General features: G+C 45.2%; 1 protein-coding gene across 1 annotated transcript; it reads left to right on the top strand.

Moving 5' to 3' along the window:
- The first annotated feature begins 348 nt into the window (after positions 1-348).
- Positions 349-13219, top strand: LOC310710945 (IgGFc-binding protein-like). Its single transcript, XM_083512286.1, has 9 exons — positions 349-1006; positions 2070-2659; positions 3521-4088; positions 4798-5402; positions 6503-7076; positions 7864-8063; positions 8800-9180; positions 10341-10629; positions 11831-13219. The coding sequence occupies exons 1-9, from the start codon at positions 466-468 to the stop codon at positions 11854-11856; spliced, it is 3774 nt and encodes a 1257-aa protein (XP_083368412.1). The 5' UTR covers positions 349-465; the 3' UTR covers positions 11857-13219.
- The last annotated feature ends 825 nt before the right edge of the window (positions 13220-14044 follow it).

Raw genomic sequence — 14044 nt, 5'->3', positions numbered from 1 at the left:
AGTCTTCTTGATCCTTTTTTGAACCTGGAGATATGCAAGGGACTTTCTTTTAAAAATCTTGTTTCACGTCACCTGGAAGTCACGTGATCACAAATGATTCTACCTTATTAGTCAGCATCACAACTAAAGTTGCTTCTTTAAATAGAAACTTCCTGAAAGAGAAGTTTGACCTCACTAGAAATGTTGGCGTTTTGCTTCATCACAGCCTTTGCTAACCTGGATTCCTCCAGATGTTGTTGGGACTCCAGCACCCATCATCACTTGCCATTGGCCACACTGGCTGGGGCAGATGGGAATTGGAGTCCCAAAAAGCTGGAGGGCATCGGGTGAGGGAATGCTGCTGTGTCACTTCAATTACGGTAATTTGCAGAGTATGTGTATATAATCTTGACTAAAGAAAAACATTCTTTTATCTGCCTTTGCCGCTTCCAGGTCAACCAAGTACGCTCCCGCCTGCCCATAAGCATGCATGATGGGAAGCTCTCCTTATACCACAGGGGAGGCCAGCTGGTTGTGGAAACATCATTTGGTCTGAAAGTTTACTATGACTGGAACTATTACCTAGTGGTGAAGGTCACTCCAGCCTTTCGGAGCCATATCTGCGGCCTCTGTGGCAACTACAACGGGGACCCCAATGATGACTTTATGACATCTTTGGGAGGCTTTGCCACCGATCCTGTGGAGTTTGGCAGGAGCTGGAAGGTGGAAGATGGTGATAGCCAATGCAGTCATGGCTGCCATGGCAAATGCTGGCGCTGTTCTCCAGAGATGGCGACCAGATACAGAGCGGAGACTTATTGCGGCCTGCTTACTAAGCACAGAGGTGGCCCATTCCGACATTGCCATGCCTTGATTGACCCCAAGCCCTATTTGAACGACTGTGTGATTGATTTGTGTGCCTTTGAGGGCTACAAGCAGATATTATGCCGAGCACTGAAGACTTACGCTGATGCCTGCCAAAGAGAAGGGGCAGTGATATCTGCCTGGAGAAAACATGCCGGCTGCCGTGAGTACTGCAGAGCATTCATGGAGAGAGGGATCGAGCTACTTATGCAATTATGGGCACCTAGATGAGGGTTGTATTGTAGTATTTATTATTTATGTGTGAAATACATATCCTGCCCTTCCTCCCAAAGGAGTCTAGGGAAGCAAAGGCACAAAATATAAAGTCATTAAAACATCTAAAATATATAAGTAAGTTTCCAACACAGATGCAGACTGGGAATGATCTCTGCTTAAAAGGCTTGTGCAAAGAGACAGATGTTCACTAGGAACCAAAAGATAACAGAGGTGGTGCCTGTTTAATATTTAATAGGAGGGAGTTCCCAAGGGTAGGTGCTATGACACTAAAGGACTAATTACTATATTGGACAGAATAGTCCTCCTGATAAGATGATGTCTGCAGGAAACGCTCTCCTGGAGAGTGCTGTGATCAGTTGGGTATATAAGGGACGAGATGATCGTCTAAGTAAGCTAGTCCTTGAACTTAGCCCAGTATTAATTGGCAGCCGGTGCAATTCTTTCAGCTGCATCATAACATGGTGGTAATATCCTGCCCAAGTGAGCAATTGAACTGCCACAGTTTGCACTTGCTAAAGCTTCCAGACTAACCTCAAATTCAGCCCTGCATAGACCCATTGCAGTAATGCAACCTGTGGTTCCAGAAGGGAATGTGTTTCATAACTGAAATACTGAAATACTGTGCACATATATGGGCATATATTAAGTAAGTGTATTCAGGAATACACTATCATAAAATAAAATAAAAAGATTTGACCCTGCTATTTAGCTAAAAGGCTCTCCCACAGTTCAATAATCCTGAACCACCCTGTGGGGGGGGAATGGCTACTTTAGTTTGATAGATAAGCTTACAGCAAGGATGGGAAACCTATGTCCCTTCAGATGTTCTTGAACTACAGCTCCCACGATCCCTAGCCATTGGCCTTGCCAGCTGATAGGAGAACCCTGATTTAGAACCTCAATGTATTAGATGAAATGTTGCTATCAAGCAAAGATAGGGCTTTATGTAAGAACAGTGGATGTGCTCACCTCTGCTTTCCTTTCTGCAGCCATGTCTTGCCCTGACTACAGTCAATACATGCCCTGTGGCTCAGCATGTCCTGCCACCTGCACCAACCCTGATGCTCCAAAGCAGTGTCACCTGCCCTGCGTGGAGACCTGCCAATGCAAGGCTGGCTACGTGCTGGATAGTGGCAAGTGTATTCCCAAAAACCGGTGCGGCTGCGCCTACCATGGTCGTCTCTATGCGCCCAATGAGCAGTTCTGGGGTGACCAGCAGTGCCATCAGCATTGCTTGTGCAGGGCGCAAGATAAAAAAGTGATCTGCCATGAGTCCCGTTGCAGGGAGATGGAAGGGTGCCATGTTGTCAATGGCATGAGAAAGTGCTACCCCACCTACTATGGGACCTGCACTGCTGTGGGACAGTTGCATTACATCACCTTTGATGGGTTACGCTATGACTTCTACGGGACCTGTGTTTATCGCCTGGTTGAAATCTGCCACAAGAGAGCAAACCTGACCCAGTTTCAAGTCCTGGTTCGGCATGAAAGGAAGGGACACAAGGATTATCCTGCCACCAAAGCCATTGAGATCAAAGTCTATGGTTTTACAATCACAGTCAGCCATAGTAAAGTCTTGGTGAGTGCACTTCTTCTGCCCTTCTGCTAGAACTCATGCAATTTCTTGGATTTATCAATCACTTCTTATTTCTGAGGTTGATTATTCAGTATGAAAGGAGCAAGCAACCCAAACAGGATGGTTTATTCACAATTATGTATTGATGTGGAGCTTTCAAAGTTCTTCTGTCTCCATAGTATCTTCTCCTAGGGCTAGGCACAACTCGCCATTTTCATTTATGTATTTGCTTCTTTGTTTCCTTTCTTTTATATCCACACTTTCTTCCGTAATGGAATCCAAGGTAGCATACATGAACAAACCTATCAATGGTTACCAGTCATGATGACTATGTTCTGCCTCCACTCTTAGAGACAGAATGCCTCTGAATACCAGTTGCTTGGAAGTGCAAGTGAGAAGAGTAGCCCTGTTGCACTTGTATCCTGCCTGTAGGCTTCCCAGGGGCATCTGGGAACTAGAATAATGAACCAGATGGACCATTGTCCTCATCCAACAGGGCTGTTCTTGTGTTCTTTTGTTCCCAAATATCTTGACTTGCAAGTTGAATACCTACAGGTGGTCCAACTATGTGTTCATTTATTTGCTGTGGTGGTTAGGACTGATGAGTGTTATAGCCCAAAACATCTGGACAGCATCCAGTTGGGGAAAGTTTATCTAGCACATTACTGTTTACTTAGACTGGCAGTGGCTCTGAGACAGTGATTGGCAGGCAGAATCTTTCCCATCATCTACTGCTACCTGGTCCATTTGAGTGAAGGCAAGACCTTTTCCCTGAAAAGCATGTATTGTCCCACATCTGCTTTATACAACATCTCTAAATTCTTTTCTCTCTTTCTTTCTCCCTGCCTCACCTACCTTTTCCAGTTGAATGGATTGTTGGTCCACCTGCCCTACAACATTGAATACAACAAAGTTGCCCTCTACCGCCACGGCTGGGATATTGTGATCACGACTGATTTTGGTTTAACTGTTGCATTTGATGGGACTAACAATATCCGTCTCACGGTGCCAGGAGCCTACAGGGGTGACGTGTGTGGCTTGTGTGGCAATTTCAATGGGCGGGCAGATGATGACATGACTCTGCAACACAGCCAAGTTCTGACAACTAACCCAGGGGACTTTGGCCGAAGCTGGAAAGTTCGGGACATCCCAGGGTGCATTGAGAAGGAGAAGGAGGCCTGTGCAGACCTTGTGAACATTGAACACTCACAAAAGACGAGCAAGGAGTGTGGCCTCCTGCTGGACATGCGTGGCCCTTTCAGGGAGTGCCACAGCAAGGTGCCACCTCAATCATATTTCAAAGACTGTGTCTTTGACTTTTGCTCCAACAAGACCAATAAAAATGCCGTCTGTCACATCATCTCCTCCTATGCCGCAGCTTGCCAAGCATATGGCACCAGGGTCTATGAGTGGAGGTCTGCCAGTTTCTGTAGTAAGTTCATGGTCAATAACCTTGCAGAAAGTGAACCCCCAGTTCCTGCCAAGGAATGATGAGTACATAAACTCCCAGGCCAATTTTCAAAATTATTTTATTTGATGGAGAAAGTGGATAGAAAGTTTTTCCCTTTCTCAGTACTTAGAACTTGAGGTCGTCCACACTGATTGGTAGGTGATTCAGGACAAATAAGGGGAATATGTTCACAATATATGGAACTTGTTGCTAGATTGCGGTGGTTGCCACTTGCATACACACAGTGGGGATTTGACAACTATCTGTGGAATGAAAAGTGGTATATAAATACATTGTAATATGTTATGTTCATCATCAATGATAGCTATAGTCATGATAGCTATAGGCGACCTCCAGGTTTCAGAGTTCATATAAATCTGGGTAGCAGTTTCTGGAGAGCCTGATGGGAAAACCAGTTTCTTCATCCTCTGCTTGTGGACTTCTCAGAAGAATCTGGTTGGGCTTTGTGGAAAATAGGATGTTGAATTGGATGGACATTTTGATCTGATTCAGCTTATGCACTTATTCCTAGAGTCAGGATCAGGAGATCTCCCTGTTAGAAACAAGATTTGGAAATGTCTGAAATTAGTATCTCTTCCTACACTTACATTTTAGGTTGGGGGGATTAGGAGAAGACGCCAGACTAAGTGGGGTTCCACCAGGTCAATAATGTCTTCCTGTCTCTCTCCAGCACCTAAATGCAGCGCAAACAGCCGCTATAAAGTCTGCACCAGCAATTGCCCAGTGACTTGTCTCAGCCTCTTTAACCCAGTAGCGTGCACTACTAGATGCCACGAGGGATGCGAATGCAATGAAGGTTATGTTCTGAGTGGCGACCAGTGTGTTCCCATCTCCCAGTGTGGCTGTGTCCACCAAGGCTTCTACTACAAGGCGGGTGACTCTTTCTATCTCAACGGATTCTGCAAGGAGCGATGTGTATGCCAAGTAGGTGGCATCATGGACTGCCACCGTTCCTCCTGTGGTCCTAATGAGGAATGTCGTGTGGTGGAAGGTGTCCAGAAATGCCACTCACTTGCCCCCAAGAGGAGTGGCTCTTGTCATGTGGCTGGTGACCCACACTATCTCACCTTTGATGGCACCACATTTGACCTCCAGAGCAATTGCACCTACACCCTGGCTAGGAGCTGCACGCAGAAGACCTCCCTTCAGCCCTTCTCTGTCAACGTGGAGAATGAGAGGCGGTCCAGGGGCAAGGTCTCTGTGACGAAGGTCGTGTCAGTCACAGCTTATCAAAACACCATCTCCATCTTGCGGGAAAAGAGAGGCATTGTCCTGGTAAGCCTTTGTGAAACGGAGAGCAATGGAACATGGTTGCTTGGTCAAAAGACATGAGGTGTTGAATATATAGGGTGAATGGTTGCAGCAATGAGGTTGTGTAATGCTATAGCTATGGGTAATGATGGAGTCAGCGGATGGGCTGTAGCTCAGTGCAGAGAATCTGCCTTGTATGAAAAAGGTTCCAGGTTCAATCCCCAACATCTGGGGCTGGCAGAAACCCCTGAGAAACCCTGGAAGGTTCCTGCCAGTCAGTGTAGACAATACTGAGCTAGATGAACCAATGGTCTGATTCAATATAAGACAGCTTCCTATGTTCAAGATGAGCACAGTAGAACTGATGTGTGGCTGGTGGGCAACAATCAATATACAATGGTCATATTAGCAAGGCTAGATCTAGGTTTGGGGGAGGCCTTGGGAAAGTCTCTACAGGTGGGCCCCCTACTTCATTAGTGAGTCCCTGTGGCCAAAGCTGGCAGCAGCAGCAGCATTATAATTAGTGTTTGACAAGGCCATATTACCCATAGGTGCTAGGGGTGCGGGGCACCTGGGCGCTGGGCTCTTGGGGCACCAGCCGAGAGTGTGGCGAAGAGCCCACCCGCCAGTCAGAGTGCTGCGGTGGGCTCTTCTGCTGCGGGCGACCAAGCCAGCAAAACGCTGGGTGGCCGGCCAGCATTGCCCTCCTGCGCACCTGGGACTGGGCAACCGGGGGGGGGGTGCTGGGTGGATCTTTGCACGCCGGCGCCACATATGCTTAAGACAGCCCTGGTGTTTGGGCAGCTTGGCAACACCTTTTTTAATTTTCTGCTTTGACATTACAGGGAATCTAAAATGGTGGCTCCAAGCCATCCAGCACAAGGGGTCCAGGGCAGGTGTCAGTACAGTGATGGGCCCTGCTTGCAATCTGGAGAGCCTAGTGTTCAGGGATGCTATGTGCTAATGCTAGGTTTTCATGTATAAGGAACATACGTAGAAAACAGACCAGTAAACAAGGGCAAAAGGTGAAACTACATCAGATGTTGGTTTGGACACATCAGAGGAGTGGCCATTGTCTTAAACTGTCTGCCTGCCTGATTCTCACTAACTTTCCACTGCCACAGGTCAACGGTGCAACCACCTACTTACCTTTCCGGTTGGTAAGTGATGGTATGTGGGCGTACTACCATGGTGACAACATTGTGATTCGGACAGACTTTGGCTTATTCGTCTCTTTTGACCAGCTCTACCATCTTGTTGTCAGAGTACCTGAATCCTATCAGGGCCAGACCTGTGGCCTATGTGGTAATTATAATGGCAGATCCAATGATGACCTCTTCCTGCCCACTGGCCACCCAGCCTCAAGCGTCCAAGTCTTTGCAGCTGCTTGGAGAGTGGACGTCCCCACGGCTGTCTGCGCAGATGATTGTGCCGCTTCAGTATGTGGTGCATGCAGAGAGAGCCGGAAGGCCAGCTATGTACACAGCAGTCAATGTGGCATACTTCAAGCCCCATATGGACCTTTCAGTGCCTGCTTTTCCACCATCAACCCTGCAGACTTCTACAACAATTGCGTGCATGACCTCTGCAAAGCAAGAGGGAACACTGTTATCCTCTGTAGGGCTATCCATGCCTACGTCACTGCCTGTCAAGCTGCAGGCGTCAAGATCAAGCCTTGGAGGACAGCAGCATTCTGCCGTAAGTCCTCCTATAGAATTAGCTTTCTAAGGCCACGGGCACCTAACCCCACTTTCATAACCCCTGCCAGCATCCTTCTTGATCTGTGCACACTAGTATCTATTAACAATCTCAACTATACATCCAAGAACAGGTATTACCAACTTGTCTGCTCATAGTCTGGGCTTGGTGATGGAAGCGGCAGCATGTAACATCCCAATTCGTACTTTGCAAAACAATGGTAATTTTCCAAATGCAGTGCTGCAACCCAGTGTACAAAAGTGCATATACTAGAGTAAAGTGCATAAAAGTTCATATATTAGGGGGAAATAATTCACAAAGATGCTTTATATTAGGGAAAATCACTTTGCAAAAATGTGCATGTTAGGCAAAACTGCATACAAAATTGTGCATATTGGCAGGGGAGAAATCACATTGAAATGTTGTTGAGTTTTCCCAATGACTTTAAAAAAAGCAAACTGACATGGAAAGGTGGAGACCTGAACTTAAGATGGGAAAAGCAAGGAACTGGGAATAAACAAAACTGTGAGATTTACCAATTCCTATTCTCCATCTGGCCCCCATATGTTGTCAGGTGTGAGGCAGCTGAGTCTAGTTCAAATTTGTACTCTTGATTGGCCAAGTTTGGCATGTGGGATGGTGATTTCTTATCCATGGTGCAGACAGTACTGAGCTAAATGGACAAAATGGTCTGAACTGACTCAGTATCCTAGCTTCCTGTGTTCCTAATCCACACTCATCTGCCCCTTTCATATAGTAACTTAATTTTCCCCAATCTTTCTTGCAGCTATGAAGTGCCCAGTCAACAGTCACTACGATATCTGTGTCAGAGCTTGCCCCAGAGGTTGCAGAGAAGCAGTCAGCATCACCAAGTGCTCTAGCAACTGTGCCGAAGGCTGCCAGTGCAAAAAGGGTTACTTTATGGCTGGGTATCATTGTGTGCCTATTAGTCAATGCCGGTGCTTTCACCAGGGCACATGGTTTAAGGCAAGTGACAAGCACTTTCTGAAAGAACAAGAACATGTTATCCCAATACACAAGCTGGCTAAACTGGAATGCTTGAATTTAAAGGCATTTTGTTCAGTTGGGCTGTAGTTTCTCTACAAAGATCAGGAAGAGATGCTAGTGTGTGTGTGTGTGTGTGTGTGAGAGAGAGAGAGAGAGAGAGAGAGAGAGAGAGAGAGAGAGAGAGAAGGAGAAGAAGAACTTTAACATGCACACTTACAAACAGAGGCATAACCACAGCTGCACACTCACAGATTGTTCTTGTTAAGAATTCTTCTGCACCAAGGGGAAATAACACCTGAAGAAGCGTTTTGCTCCAACAGGAAGCAGAAGGCTAGCTGGGATGTTTATGGAGCAACGGGAAGAAATAATGTTGTAGAGGCAGAAATGGGAGTGGTGTAGGTTCCAGAAGCTGTGGGTGTCACACGCCCCTGAAGTTTGTTAGGCAGATCTTTCAGTGTGGTGGCATTCATGTTTTGGAATATGCTCCCACTGGAAATTAGGAGGCACCAACTATTTTTTTCTATTTTTACTCAATGATGTGATGAAAGTATTTTTTTTTTCTGTGTCAAACACACACACAAATTTGCAGTTGGGTCAGCAGAACTGTGATGATAACATATGGAAGATACCACATAAACTCACCATACGTTTTATGATTTCAAACATGGCAAAATGCAAGAGTCACCTGCTTTCAACACTGTGTTTTTATTGGCAGGTTGGAGTGAAGGTGATCACAGCCAACTGCAGGGAGCAGTGTACCTGCCACCGTCAAGGTCGGGTCGTGTGCACACCGCTACCATGTGCAGCTGGACAAACCTGTGTCCTGAGTAATGCCAAGTGGACTTGTATCCGGCAAGAGGGCCATTGCACCATTTCCCAGGGGCACATCTTCACAACTTACGACGGGGTCTCCGGAAAGGTTCCCCCTGTAGGGTCCTATGAGATCTCCGCGCTCATCAACGCCAAGTCTACATCTTGGTTCCGGGTGGTGATTCAGCTGCAGAAATGTCCTGCATGCCCCACACCCCTTGTGGTCACTGTCACAATCTATTTCCACAAGCTTATTGTGCTGGTGAAGCAGGACAGCTCAGTCACGGTAAGAAGTAAAGAATGGAAGCTGACAGAACTCATATTCTATCAGCCATTATACCTTTCAGTATCCACTTCTTATTTCCACATAAGCTTTCTTGCCAATCAACACACCGCCATCTCACCTCCCACTCTTCCCACTAACTTGTCATCCTTTTTATTTATCCATCCTGGAATGCTGTAACTAATGAGCATTAAATTAGCGTGTACAGTTGCAATAGACACTCTATAAGGGTGGGCTTAATTCTCTTTGGCCAGCCTTCCATAGGATTCATGCCAGAAGTGGGCAGGGTCAAAGCCAATAGCAGGAAAAGCAATAACTGACAAGGGGTGGAGCCACTCTACACTTTCACACATGCATGCACCATACCCACCCACATAAATACACACATTACACATTCAGCACTCACCACACAGTCAGTTGGCAATAGAGATGCAGGTTGGATGAGACTAGTCTGATATAGGAAAGCTTTATATGAAAACTCTGGAGAGGTGAATGCATTGAAAAATGTAGAGCACAGAATTGGAGGGGCACAGAGATCAGAGAAAGAAAAAAGATTTTAAGAATTGCCACTGAATCAGCAAATTTAAGGGTAGTTTTGCTCAAACAAAATGCCCAGGGATATATAAGACTATCAGTAGTTTTCTTAGGGGCTAGTGACATAATTCAGTGTGTGTGTGTCACAGAAAGAGTGAACGAGCGAATAGGTACACTTCTGAGTCATAGGCAATGGCGTAGTTGAAACTCAAGTTGAATTCGAAGGTCCTCTCAAGAGAAACTTCTATACAAATTCAAAGGAAAATGAAAGGAATTTTGATAAGAGTTTCAAAATATATGGGTATGTGTGTATTCACATACATTTCTGGAAAGGTTCCTTAGCAAATGTGCTAGATGTATGATACAGAAAATGGAGGGAGGGGTGGTAGTCTAAGGCCATGAGCTTTAGAAGTTTTGTGACAAAAACTTGAAATTGATGCAGCTTGCAGGATCCAATGCAGAGGCTTAAGGGGTAGGTCATGGTCATATCATGGAGAAGAACAGTGAGTTTAGCAGAAGTTATATCTCTCCAGCAACCACACATCTTCTAAAGTTATATTGTTGTCCTCCTTGTTTTGTCTTTATCATCTGTAGTAGTTCTAAATGACCAGCTGGTTTACATGTTATAGGTTAATGGGCACCCAGTGCATCTTCCAGTCCAGCCCTCAAAGGAAGTATCGATAAGCCTGGCTCAGGACTTGGTGACAGTGGCACACAGATCCGGTGTGCGGGTTCTCTATAGCACCAGAGGAGACCTGACAGTGGCCATCAGTGGTGAACTGGCCAACAAAGTATTCGGAGCCTGTGGAAACTTCAATGGGAATGGTGCAGATGACTTGCGGTTACCCAACGGTAGAGTAGCGCACACCATTACAGAGGTCATTAGCCACTGGCGAGTCACGACAGCTATGCAAAATGGTATGTAAGGACAGAAACTTAATCAATTTTTCCCCAATGCTTGCATGTCTTATTTCACTAATCTATTTAATGATCCCCACTGCTTAAGTCAATGGGCAAGGGTGCAATCTCCCCCCCCCCCAAAAAAAAGCAACTGGGACATAAATGATGGCAACTGGATACTGGTTGTTTAAGAAAGTAGGTTTCTACTTATGCTATTTATGCTGCTCTGTTGAGCATCTCAAGGTTGCACCCCATGACCCAAGCATGGAGGAAGAAGGAGAAGAACGAACAGTTTATTGGGGCCTATTGATCATGGAAGACTGGGCCTCAACTGTAAACACATTGCCATTGAGGGGGGGGTGTCAAATTGTAGCTCATGCTTGAGGGTGTTAAGGTAAACTTATTTCCCTTTCTCTATCTATGATTTCTGCTCTTCTTTCCTCTTCTTTTCTTTCTTCCATTATTTCATCTTTGCTTCCTTTTAACTCTTTTCTTGCTTTCTTCTCTTCACATCCTTCCTTTCTTCCCCCTCTCCACAATATGTTTTCCCCTAGAAGCAAGACTCAGTCTAAACGAAGATTTCCATGGCACTGCTTGAAAGCCAGCAGACTTTTCCATCCTGGTGCTCTCCAAGTGGATTGGACTACAGCCTGACCATTGGTCATCCTGGCTGGGGCTGCCTAGAGTTGTTGTCCAAAGAATCTGGAGGGCACCAGATTGGGGAAGAATGATATAAAAGTGCTTCTTCACTATCGTAGCTCTGTGGTAGAAAGAATGTTTTGTCTGCAGGAACGGGCCAAGGGGAAACCTACTCTGACCCATGCCTAGAAATAGGGTCACCATATGTCCAGAATTTCCCAGACATATCCAGAATACTGCATTCATCAGCAGTGTCCAGGCAGAAAGCAACTAAATGTTCGGGAAATTCCAGACGTATGGCAGCCCATGTTGGCAGTGCTGATTTCCCCGATTTCCCCTTAAAATAGCTCAAAAACAGCAATTTTATGACACGAGTAGAAGTGTGGGCAAGCCTCGACAGATTTATTCATCCTTAGCAATGGCTCTTTAGTGTCTCCTGTTAAGAATAACGCCTATACACAGTTTGGAATTGCCCACCATGATGCATGTCCAAGTATGGGTATACTCCCGCAAGGGATTTGGAATACTGTTGTTTGATATACAAGGCGCTGAATGCTCTGTTATTCCCTTATATTTTTAGCTCGTTTTAAAATCCACTCCTACTGAAACCTAGAATCGAGATCACTTTTGGATGCCAACCCCTCTGAGGCAATATCTGGACTGGTATCGTGACAGAAACAGCTTCTCCCTGGCTGAATCCCAGGGATAGGACAGGCAGCTGGTCTCCCAAGCACAATGGAACACCTCTTGCTGTTAAATAAATGTGCTTCCCTGCAGCAAAGCAGATTGGGTTCACCAGCTCAGAAATGCTGAGCTTCAGCCCCACAGATATTGTACATAAGTTCGGTCACTAGCTAGCCTCTGCTTCCTTGAATTTGCATTGTTTGATGTTTTCAGTTTGTTTCACTAGCTTATTCACATTTGACTCAAAGTGTCACATAGCATACATAGAGGGGTCCCTCTGCCAAACAGTACAACACATTCCAATCTGATATGTGATAGCTGCTCCCCAGGTACACAGCAAAGTCTTTCTTGGTTCAAGGCTACAGCTGTCTTTGGGGCATGGCAATGGGCGTTTCACAGCAATGTCTTGACCCAGATCGAGTTGAATCTAACAGACAAATCAATAAAAAGCTTTTGGTAAAGGTCTTGCATTTGTGTGAGTCCATCTTGACAGCTTTTTGGCAAAATAATGATTTTACACAGCTGCCTGGGCTACAGTGCTGGTCAAAGAAGTACTGAGAGTACCACCAGGCCTCGATGGTTGTAGCTGGCATTTGAGTCAGTGCTATTACTTCCACAAGGACGTAGTCCATCAGCAACTGCCCAGGTTTTCCTGGTTTGGAGTGTATGTGCAACAAGTAGGATTGCTAGACAAGAACTGGTAGTCATGTTTGGAAAAGTATTTAGTGAGAGGGAGTAAATAACCCCAATTCATTGTTTCTGTAAGCTGTTTTGGAAATAGAAAAGCAATAGAAAAAATGTGTTAAATAAGCGAATAAATCGCCTCATAAGAAGACTCCCACAGGACTGGGGGTGAAGAAAGAGGCAAAAATTGACCTTATGATCATATTTTGGTGATGATGTTCCTCATGGTCAGTATGTAAAACATGACAACCATTCAAATGGTGGGTGGTTGCTAATACTGCCTCCAACTCTTTCATTTTTCTCCTTCCTCCAATCTTGATCAACACTTAAAGCCTCAGGCTTTGTGCCAGCGCTGCCCTTCCACAATTTGCCCATGTCACCTAGATGGAGCTCAGACCTGTAGGCTGTAGACCAGCCTTTGTCAACCTGGTGCCCTCTAAATGTTTTGTAGTACAACTCCCATCATGAAGTGACCACTCTAGATCCTGAGTGAGACCCTGTCAGCATATAAAACCTCTGCTCAGAGATCTTTAGTGGTTGCCAATTTGTTACTGGGCCAAGTTCAAGGTTGCTAGTGGTATGTAAAACCCTTAATGGCTTGAGACTAGTTTATTTGCAAGATCACCTTACCCCATATATGCCCATTTGACCACTGGAACTTGCACTGTTACAGATGCTGCATATTACTCGTCCCACCCTTATCCGAAATTGACCTTTTAGTGTGGCAAGGACTACACTTATTCTCTGCCTATTGAAAACAGGCAGGCCCCTTCACAAGACTATCCAGACAAAAATATGTTGACATGTTTTAATCTTTTTTACTATATATTTTAATTATCTTTAACTGTTTTTGTTGTTTTCAAATGGTTTTATTGATAATTTCAATATTTCTTGTAAATTGCTTAGAGGTTCTACTACAATCAAGCAGTGTATAAAAACTTTGTTAAATAAAAATAAATTTTCTTAGGGTTTTATGTTACTTTGGGTTTTGTGCTGCATTACACTCTTCCAAACAACATGTTCATACAAACTGAAATGAGCGGGACATTATCTCTTCTGTGCCCACAACACGCCCGTTCAGGTGGCTCCACAGCAAACGAAACTAGGTGGACTAAGGTACAGGGGAAAACGGAGGCCCTCTGGTCACAGTATCACATTTTTATTGTCAGCTGTGGCAGGGGGAAAACTGGGGACAAGATAAGAAAGGAATATTGCTAATGGTGGTGAGTTCAGGCAGAATAAAACGACAAAGCTTCCTCAGAACTCCAGGCAGCAGAGCCTAGGGACTGTTTCGTGACAGACAGCTTGCATCTGATACACAAAATGGAGGTTATTGCTCTCCAACTTCTCAGAGGCAAATGCGACACATGTTTTGAATAAGCAGATTCCATACAACTAACACCGCTAGGTGACATATGCAAGAGGT

This window comes from Podarcis liolepis (assembly GCF_965112155.1).
Source record: "Podarcis liolepis genome assembly, chromosome: 7".
NCBI lineage: Eukaryota > Metazoa > Chordata > Lepidosauria > Squamata > Lacertidae > Podarcis > Podarcis liolepis.
The sequence above is the reverse complement of the archived record's forward strand: the minus strand, read 5'-3'. Positions and strand labels throughout refer to the sequence as shown.

Bases quoted from the DNA above. Each gene is read 5' to 3' on its own strand.
- LOC310710945 (XM_083512286.1), top strand. From the start codon at position 466: ATGCATGATGGGAAGCTCTCCTTATACCACAGGGGAGGCCAGCTGGTT. The intron at 1,007-2,069 runs GTGAGTACTGCA...TCCTTTCTGCAG, and splicing joins GAGAAAACATGCCGGCTGCC to CCATGTCTTGCCCTGACTAC. The intron at 4,089-4,797 runs GTAAGTTCATGG...GTCTCTCTCCAG, and splicing joins GAGGTCTGCCAGTTTCTGTA to CACCTAAATGCAGCGCAAAC.